This window comes from Propithecus coquereli, unplaced genomic scaffold, assembly GCF_000956105.1.
Source record: "Propithecus coquereli isolate 6110/MARCELLA unplaced genomic scaffold, Pcoq_1.0 Scaffold334, whole genome shotgun sequence".
NCBI classification, from domain to species: domain Eukaryota; kingdom Metazoa; phylum Chordata; class Mammalia; order Primates; family Indriidae; genus Propithecus; species Propithecus coquereli.
This window is the reverse complement of record NW_012148997.1, coordinates 1,915,843-1,924,981: the sequence shown is the minus strand read 5'-3', so window position 1 is coordinate 1,924,981 and position 9,139 is coordinate 1,915,843. Positions and strand designations below refer to the sequence as shown.

Here is a 9,139-nt window from a genome sequence, read left to right as displayed (position 1 = left end):
AGCTGGCTGGGGAGGTGGTGGCGGGAGCGGCCTCAGGTAACGGCAGGCCCGGGGGGGTGGCGGTGCTGGGCGCGGCGGGGGTGCAACGGGGCTGTTGGGTCCCTTCGGGGCGCCCGCCCGACCCCCGCCGGCTGAGCCGGGAGCAGGGACGGTGAGTCAGATCTCCGGCACCCGCCAGTCGGGCGGGAGGCGGGGCAGGTCAGGAAATGACATCAGAGGCCTGTGTTTGGGGAGCGGTGGTCTGAGCCCGGCCGGGGCGGCGGGGGCGGCGGTGAGCGGGGCGGGGGCAAGCGGACCTGGCGGAGCCTCCGGCCTGGGGCAGGACCAGGGCCGCTTCCTGGGGGAGTTTCCTGCCTGGTCCGCCCTGCCCCGCTCTCCCCGCCCCCTCTCCAGGCCGCTCCTTGTATGGTCTCGCGCCTCTCTCTCCCCGCCCCCTCCCTCCCTCCGTCCCTCTTCCGCGCGTCCCTCCCCGCCTGGCTGGAGGCTGCTCGGGACCGGGACGCACAGTCCGCGGACCCGGCGCCGAGGCGGTCACCGAGACGCGGCGCGCACGCTCCGGCCCCCGGTGAGGCGCGGGGAGAGGCCCGGCGGCCGCCACGGGGAGGGGGCGTCGGGCGGGGCGGGGGGCGCCAAGGGAGCTCCGGCCGCAGGAGGGTCCCTCCCCGACCGGCGCCGCGTAACCTGGCGACCTACCCCCAGCAGCCCGGCCAGGCCATGGCGGCCCCCCGCCCGCCTCCCGCGATCTCCGTCTCGGTCTCGGCTCCGGCTTTTTACGCCCCGCAGAAGAAGTTCGGCCCTGTGGTGGCCCCAAAGCCCAAAGTGAATCCTTTCCGGCCCGGGGACGGCGAGCCTGCCCCGGCAGCCGGGGCCCAGCGCGCACAGATGGGCCGGGTGGGCGAGATCCCCCTGCCGCCCCCGGAAGGTAGGCAGTCGGGATGCGGACTGGACCCGGCGAGTGCCGGCGTGGGGGCAGTGGTTTCGGGAATTTGAGGGGTGTCCGGAAAGGTTGTTGCGGAGGGGGCTGGGCTCAGCCACCCTGTCCCGAGCAGATGTTCTTACCTCATCGTGGAGCTCATGGCTGGGAGCCAGGCTCCTGGGACAGTTCCAAGTCCCTCGCCTGGGGGTGAGAGGCGGGAATGTGGGCCGCGAATCTTCCACTCTGCGTCCGTTTTCCGAAGGGTAACGGGAGCCGCACCACCCTCGGCCGTTCCCCAGCCTCTCCAGCGCCGGCGCTCCTGCCCCCTTTCCTGCCCCACACGCTCCGGGACCCCGGGGAGAGTTCTTGGGCTGGGGGGTAGAGCTGTAGACCGAGGGGAACTTGGGGGAGGAGAGGAGGGGCCCTTGCTGAAGGCCCTCTCTCTCCTTCCTACCCCAGACTTTCCCTTACCTCCCCCTCCGCTCATTGGGGATGGCGACGACGAGGGTGCTCTGGGAGGTGCCTTCCCACCCCCGCCTCCCCCGATCGAAGAACCATTTCCCCCTGTGCCTCTGGAGGAGGAGATCTTCCCTTCCCCGCCGCCTCCGCTGGAGGAGGAGGGAGGGCCTGAGGCCCCCATACCGCTCCCACCACAGGTATGGAGGCCTGGGAGAGGAAGCTGCACCGGGACACCCCCAAGGAGAGGAGAGGAAGGGCCTTTCCTGTTACCTCTCCTGCACCTCTGCCCTTCTGCCCTGTTTGGGGTGGGGGAAGCCTGGGATGGGTGCTCTGACCCCTGATCCTCTAGCCCAGGGAGAAGGTGAGCAGTATTGACCTGGAGATCGACTCTCTGTCCTCTCTGCTGGATGACATGACCAAGAATGATCCCTTCAAAGCCCGGGTAAGGGACCAGGAAGTAGGAAAAGCAGGGCTCAGAGCAGGAGAGGCTGGGGATAGAACTGTGGACAGCCCTGTCCTCCTCTGACTGCACTTCTCTCCCCTCCCCTGCCCCTTGCAGGTGTCATCTGGATATGTACCCCCACCAGTGGCCACTCCATTCATTTCCAAGTCCAGTACAAAACCTGCAGCTGGGGGCACAGCGCCCCTGCCTCCTTGGAAGGCCCCTTCCGGCTCCCAGGCTGCGCCCCTGGCTCCAGCTCAGCCGCAGAGCCAGACACAGTTCCATGTGCAACCCCAGCCCCAGGCCAAGCCTCAGGTCCAGCCCCAGGCCCAGCCCCTGCCTGCATCTTTGGCTAACACCCAGCCCCGAGGTCCCCCAGCCCCATCTCCAGCTCCAGCTCCCAAGTTTTCTCCAGCAACTCCCAAGTTTACTTCTGTGGCTTCCAAGTTCAGCCCTGGAGCCCCAGGTGGCCCTGGGTCTCAGCCCAATCAGAAATTGGGGCCCCCCGAAGCTCCCTCTTCCACTGGCACAGGCTCCCCTCAGCCCCCCAGCTTTACCTATGCTCAGCAGAGGGAGAAGCCCCGAGTGCAGGAGAAGCAGCACCCGGTGGCCCCGCCGGCTCAGAACAAAAATCAGGTAAGGGACTGCTGTGGGACAAGCTGAGGCCATGGACTGGGGGTGGGAGGGGCTGGCTCAGGAGCCAGAGAATAAGCACCCAAGGTGACCCAGGAGAGTAGGAGTGGGCAGCGAGGGTGGCTGGATAGGAGTTTTCATCCTGCCAGTTAGGCTGGTGGGACGGTGTAGGAGAAGCTCTTCTGGAGGAGGGGCCTGCCTGGGCGGGGCCTGCCTGGGAGTGGGCAGAGCAGCCCAAGCTCTGCATTAGGAGGATTTAGTGGACCTTCCCTTTGTGCCTCTGCCCCAGAATGTTAAAGGGAAGGGATGACATCAGCAGTCCAACCTTGGTTTTTCCCATTCTTGGGTCTTGAGTTAATCTCCCTGCTCCTCTGAGCACTTTCACCGCCTGAGGGCCATCTGGAGATAAGAGTCTCAGCCCCAGTAAACACTGGCTGAGCCAGCATCAGCTGAGTGCCAGGCTCTGTGCTCTGTGCTCCAGAGGCTGGGACACGGGAGGGAAGAGATCTCTCCAAGAGGCTCAGCCTTCGGAAGTCAGATGGACCTGGGATAGAATTCCTGGCTTGGCACCTCACAGCCATTACACCCTAGTCGAGTTAGGTGAACCTTGAGCCTCAGTTTCCCCATCTTTAAAATAACACTATCTGCTTATACAGTGGCTGTGAAGATTAAGTGAGCTAATGCCTAGAGTGTGCTAGGTTCTGTAACTGGCACATAAATGCTCAAAATAGAAAAGCTATCATTACAAAATGGTTCTTGCCCTCTAATTTGGGATATGAGATCTTCTGATGAGATTGGGGACCTTGGTGGTCATCTAGTCCAGCCATCCGCAGAGGCCATTGACAGTGTGGGTGTCTGCAAATACTCAGACACGGTATAGGAAGAAATGCCAAGTGCCCATGAGCTTTGCAGAATCCTGTGAGTTACAGAACTCAGAACAGAGAGTGGACTTGGGGCTGGCAACTTTGGAAAGCTTTATGGAGTTGGTGTGCCTTGAAGGGTGGGCAGACCTGGAGAATCCAGACAGGAGAGGGAATGGCATTTGGATGTCCTAGAGAGTAATGACTTTTGGGTAGGTGCGTGGTGGGTTGGGAGGGCTGGTGAAAGCAGTGCTTCTGGAAACTTTCTGGAAAGCTTTTCCAGCAGAAATGTGTATTGGAGGTAGGGAGGTCAGTGAGTTCACTCCTGGGCAGCAGTAGCATTAGTTGCAATGAAAAATAAGACCCTGGTATGAGAGCTCTTACAAAGGAAGAGCCTCCAACACTTGGTAACTGATAAGCAGCTGGGAGGGGAAGGGAGAAGTAAAAAAAGCCATGGAGGTTTGGAGCGTGACAGTGTTGGGGAATGACTGTGTTGCTGACAAAATAGAGAAGTCCAGAAGGGGAAATGGTTTGGACGGGAAGAGGAGGGGTCCAGCTGTCAACATGTTGAGCAACAGGTTCCCGGAGGACTTCTTTCAGCTGGACCCGTCCTTCAGTTAGAAATGTAGGGCCGGGTTTCAGGAAAGCCCCTAAGTAGAGGCGTGTGGCTTGCTGGTGGTCCCAAAGCTTAGGAGCTTCCTAGGGAATACATGTGGTGGGGGGGCGCGTGGGCGAGAGAGTCAGGTGGGTCCTGGAGAAGAGAGTGTGGTGGGGGTCGGGGGGCGGTTGAGGAGAATGAGGACTCAAATAAGGCCTGAGATTTGACTGTTAGGAAATCATGGATGGCCTTGGCATGGCGTCTGTGCCATGTGGTGGGGACAGAATGTAAGGAGTGGGTGGTGAGAAATGGGGCTGCTGGTGGAGCCTGGTCTCACACGTGGGCAGGAGAAGAGGGACTAAGGGAAGGACCGTGAGTGTGACAGAGTGTGTGTGAAAGTGAGCGTGGTGTGTGTATGTGTGAAGGTGAACGTGTGAGGGGTGCGTGTGGTGTGGTGTATGTGTGTGTGTTTGCGTGAGTGTGATGTGTAACTGTGTGAGAGTGTGTGAGATTGTGTGGATACGTGTGTGGTGTGTATGTGTGAGTGTTAATGTGGGTGTGTATGAGTGTGTGGTGTGGTGTGTGTGATTTCCAGGTCTGGGGAGGAAGCGCCCTGGAGGAGGGGAGCAGGGTGTGAGGCAGGACTGTGGTGCTGAGCCCTGGGAGAGCGTGGGGACGCCTCCCCCCGGCAGAGGCATCCAGAGAGCAAGGGTAGGGTCGCAGCAGCGTTTGTGTTTGCGGGGGAGAGGAAGGACAGTAAGGAGCTGGCACTGGCTGGCTTCCACGGTCAAGGTGAAGTCATGGGCGCCAGCGAGGGGCCAGGCAGTGGGCTGGGCACAGGAGATGGATTTGGAACAGCTGCATGGGGAGGGCACTGCAGCGTCCTGAGCTCACTGCAGTGTTCGGTGAGCGCCCCACCTACTTTCTGCAGTGTGGAGGCAGAAACAGGAAGCGGGCAGCAGTGTGACCTGGGGTTGGAGATTGGGCCAGATAGCTGCGGGTGGCAGGAGGGACAGCGAGAGCCTTGCGGGAGCAGATGGCCCCAGGCCCAGCTGGGGCTTTGGTGGACAAGACCCAGGGGTGGGCTGGGGGTTAGGGGAACGAAAGTCTTTCTGGTGAGGAAGAGAGGCAGGTGGTGGTTGGACGGGGACTCAGAGGTAAAACTTAGGTTCAGGGTGTCCCGTGCAGAAGGTGCCTGAGACGGAGGGACGTCGAAGAGCTAGAGGTTGGAGAGTGGTTGCTGAAGCAGGGGCACTGATGCTGGCTGGCAGAGGGCACAGTGGCTGGATAGAGTGTCCTGAAGGATGAGGATGCTTACAGGGAGGGGACGCAGATGAAGATGTCATGCTTCCCAAAATGGATGAGGCATTTGGCATGAGGCATCCCAAAATGGATGTGGCACCAGAGAGCAAGGGCTGGCTGAGCCCTTTTCTTCTGTCCCCAAGATGCCAGGAAGGGAAGACTAGAGGTGATGCTTGCATTACAGGGACATGTGTTGGTTAAGGGTAGGAGATGGCAGGATCTTAACGGAAAGCGGCTAAGACCTGGGGGAGGGGGTGGGACTTCTGTGGGTCTCTGGATGAAGAGGGGGTGGGGTGGGGGGCGGGGCCACAGTAAAAGGAGGGTGGCCCCAGGAGAAGGTAACAGGGAGGCTTGGGAGATTGCAGGTGTTAATGGGAACGGCAGCACTAGCAGGTAGAGCACTCAGTGATGGGGCCACAGACGTGGGTGGACTCTGCAGTCATAGAGGAGACCCCTGTCCCATGTTCCTGTGGGAGTGTCTCTTGGAAACACTGGTGCAGGTCCAATGGCCCCTCCCAGAGTTCTCCGGGTTACACGCAGGGCCCTGACCCTAAACTCCACCCACCCCTGGTCTCCAGCACCCAGGGTCCCCTACTTGGCAGTGGTGGGTTGGCCTAGGGAGTGGCCTTTGGACCTCCTCTGAGGCCTGCTGGGAAGGGAGCTGGGGGCTGGGCCCCTGCAGACAGCTCTGGGGGTTTAACCTGTGATTCCCGCCTGTGTTGTATCCTCACGCTGACAGGGGCTGCTCGGCAGCACGCGGGACGGGTAGGTGTGTGCGCGTGTGTGCACCACTGCGTGCCCCTCTGCCGTGGGGGCCGTGTCTGAGCATGCTCTGTGGGGTTGCTATGTGGCCCTGGCGTGTCCAGTGCTTAAGTGACCTGGGCTGCTGTGTGTGTGGCCTCCGTCTGCCCAGTCGTTCTGGCCTGTCTGTGACTGCTCAAGGGGGCTTGGGCAAAGCGGGTGGACATGTCTCGCTGTGTGAGATCCAGCTAAGGTCACCCCCTTCCCCTCTGTTATTTGTGTGGTGCTGGGGACGGGTCAGAGAAGGGAGGGAGAAGGAGGAGCTTTAGGGGTCAAATCTGAGCATCTGGGAGCTGAGTCCCTCACTGGAGGAAGGGCGGGGCCTGGAGGGGCGCGTGGAGGGAGTGACCTCCGGTGTGAAGGCAGTGCTGGGGTTTCAGGTGCGCTCCCCTGGGGCCCCAGGACCCCTGACTCTGAAGGAGGTGGAGGAGCTGGAGCAGCTGACCCAGCAGCTGATGCAGGACATGGAGCACCCTCAGCGGCAGAACGTGGCGGTCAATGGTGAGCCCACTCCCCACTGGGACACCTCCCCCTTCCTGGCTGTGGGGGCCAGGCCTGTGGTACCCTCTGAGCAGCTGATACTGCGTGAGCTTCCATCCATCCCTCCTTCCGTTTATTGCTGTCTTCGCCTCCCCAGAGTTCTGTGGCCAGTGTCGCCAGCCCCTGGCCCGGGGGCAGCCCGCCGTGCGCGCGCTGGGGCAGCTGTTCCACATCGCCTGCTTCACCTGCCGCCAGTGCGCACAGCAGCTCCAGGGGCAGCAGTTCTACAGCCTGGAGGGGGTGCCCTACTGCGAGGGCTGCTACACTGTGAGTAGGGCTGAGTGGGGCTGGGCGGACGGCAGTGGAAGCCCGCTGGGTGGTACCGGTTCCCTGCCAACCTCGTCCTGCTGCCTTCTCAGGACACCCTGGAGAAGTGCAACACCTGCGGGCAGCCCATCACCGACCGCATGCTGAGAGCCACGGGCAAGGCCTACCACCCGCAGTGCTTCACCTGCGTGGTCTGCGCCTGCCCGCTGGAGGGCACCTCCTTCATCGTGGACCAGGCCAACCAGCCCCACTGCGTCCCTGACTACCACAAGTGAGAACCTGCCTACCCACCTTCTGGGCCGTTCTCTGGGTTCCGTGCTTGGCCTGGTAGCAGGCTGCCACCCTGGCCCAGGATGGCCCCAAACCCCAGGCTCGCTTTCTGTAGACAACAGGGGCCAAGTCATCTGGATTTGGCTGTCCAGTGGCCTTAGGCCTGGGTAGCGGGTCCCTCTACTGGCTGGTCCCACCCTAGCCCTTGCCTCACCAAGGCTTATTTTGGTTGTGTGTCTGGTGTTTAGCAAAGTGTGCTGGAGTGACGTCTTTTCACACACAGGCTGGTTTCTAAAAGTTCTTTTGGAGATCAGCTGTTTGGAACACTGGTTTCTCCCCAGAGACAGTGATTACAAGGTGGCTTTCTCAGGCTTGCAGAAAAGTCTCCTAATGCGGCTAATGGGCTGTGGGAAACTGCAGAATCTGACCCCCAGCTCTGACAGTGTTGGGGGTATGCACTGTCAGGATTCTACCTGGGGTGTCCAGGACTTCACATCCCACATGGGGGGTGGAGGGAGCGTTGGGGATCCTGGGATGGGAGCGGGGGGTGCCTTGGGGCATGCGTTCTATAGGAGCTGCAGTGTGGATGGAACGGGGTAAGGACCCAGTGGGAGAGAACCCCATGACAAAAGTGCGTGTGGGGGCAGGAAATTCCCCTTGACGAGGGGTGTTAGGCCTTTCTGGTGAGCTTCCTCCACCTGGAGGTGTGGGGCGAAGAAGTCTGCCTCGGTGCCACACAACCTCCGTGTCCTTACCCTGTGCTCTCACGGGGGGTGGGGGGTGACAGCCCCCATGCTGACTCTGCCCGGCCCCTTTCTACTCCTGCCAGGCAATACGCCCCGAAGTGCTCCGTCTGCGCTGAGCCCATCATGCCCGAGCCTGGCCGCGATGAGACCGTGCGAGTGGTTGCTCTGGACAAGAACTTCCACATGAAGTGTTACAAGTGTGAGGTCAGCCGTCCCTCGGGGCTCCTTGGGCAGGCTCCGGCCAGGCGGTGGTGGGAGACCCTGCTTCCTAACCAGGCGGTGGAAAATGCCAGCCTGCAGGAAATGGGGCTGATTTTGAGGGTGGCCATGGCCACCCTGCCCGAATGCTTCCTGTCGCAGCAGGAGAGGGACTGTGAGTTTTCGTAAGGCCACTCTGAGTCATGGGTAGACCGAGAAAGGGGAGCAGCTGAGGGGAGGGCAGGGAATGGGGAGTCAGGAGGTTAGAGAGGCAGAGGGGGCTGTGGTGGGATGGGAGAGGCCCCAAAGACTTTATCGGGGTGGCAGTGGGCAGCGGGCACCTTGGAAGCAGCTCTACCCACTGTTGGTCCTGTCCCAGGAGATTGGAAGTGGGTTAGGGATGGGGAGGTGGGTGTGGCTGGGAAGACACCAGCTCTAGGCCATGAAGCGTCTGGCCTTTCTAATTCCAAGATGGAGCCGCAGGGGTGGGGCCTTCCTGGCCAGTGCCTCTCTCATCCCCTCTTCTTCCAGGACTGTGGGAAGCCCCTGTCAATTGAGGCTGATGACAACGGCTGCTTCCCCCTCGATGGCCATGTCCTTTGCCGGAAGTGCCACACTGCTAGAGCCCAGACCTGAGTGAGGACCGGCCCCCCAGATTGTGGACCACCCACACTGAGACCAACTGCCCCCTCACCCGTCTGACCGTCCACCTGTCCCAGTTATTGTTTTGATGTCTAGCCCCTCCCTCCATTCCAAACCCACCCCTCCCCCAGTGTCCCAAGTGCCCTGACCCAGGGCCCCAACATGCCTAGGGATGCAGAGTCCCAGCCCCGGGCTCTAAAGCCCTGGGCTCCAGTCCTTGCCCGCCCTTCAGGGATCACCCACCGTCCTCCAGGTGCCCCACCTGAGGGGGCACCAGGTTAGTGCTGCTGCTTTCACTGCTGCGCCCACGCCCTTGGCCGGCCCCGAGCAGCCTCTGTACTCTGCTTGCTGAGGGCCGGAGACGCCCTGACCCTCCGGGAGCCTGGGCTGACCGGCCTGGACGCTCCCACCTTCCCCTGTGCTGCCAGGTTGTGGCTACAGCTACAAATAAAAAACCTTGTTTTC

At 61.5% G+C, this 9,139-nt stretch overlaps 1 protein-coding gene across 3 annotated transcripts; it reads left to right on the top strand.

Annotated features, from left to right (window-relative positions):
• Positions 1-409: 409 nt before the first annotated feature.
• ZYX (zyxin) lies at positions 410-9,135 on the top strand. 3 transcript variants are annotated; one of them, XM_012650590.1, is made up of 10 exons: positions 410-565; positions 703-922; positions 1,376-1,572; positions 1,725-1,817; positions 1,935-2,453; positions 6,392-6,512; positions 6,649-6,818; positions 6,911-7,089; positions 7,918-8,038; positions 8,564-8,770. In XM_012650590.1, the coding sequence occupies exons 2-10, from the start codon at positions 715-717 to the stop codon at positions 8,666-8,668; spliced, it is 1,713 nt and encodes a 570-aa protein (XP_012506044.1). In that variant the 5' UTR covers positions 410-565; positions 703-714; the 3' UTR covers positions 8,669-8,770. The 3 variants fall into 3 exon arrangements, with proteins under 3 accessions (XP_012506044.1, XP_012506043.1, XP_012506045.1); XM_012650589.1 differs by having other exon boundaries at positions 433-565; positions 700-922; positions 8,564-9,135; XM_012650591.1 differs by lacking the exon at positions 1,725-1,817 and having other exon boundaries at positions 445-565; positions 700-922; positions 8,564-9,135.
• The last annotated feature ends 4 nt before the right edge of the window (positions 9,136-9,139 follow it).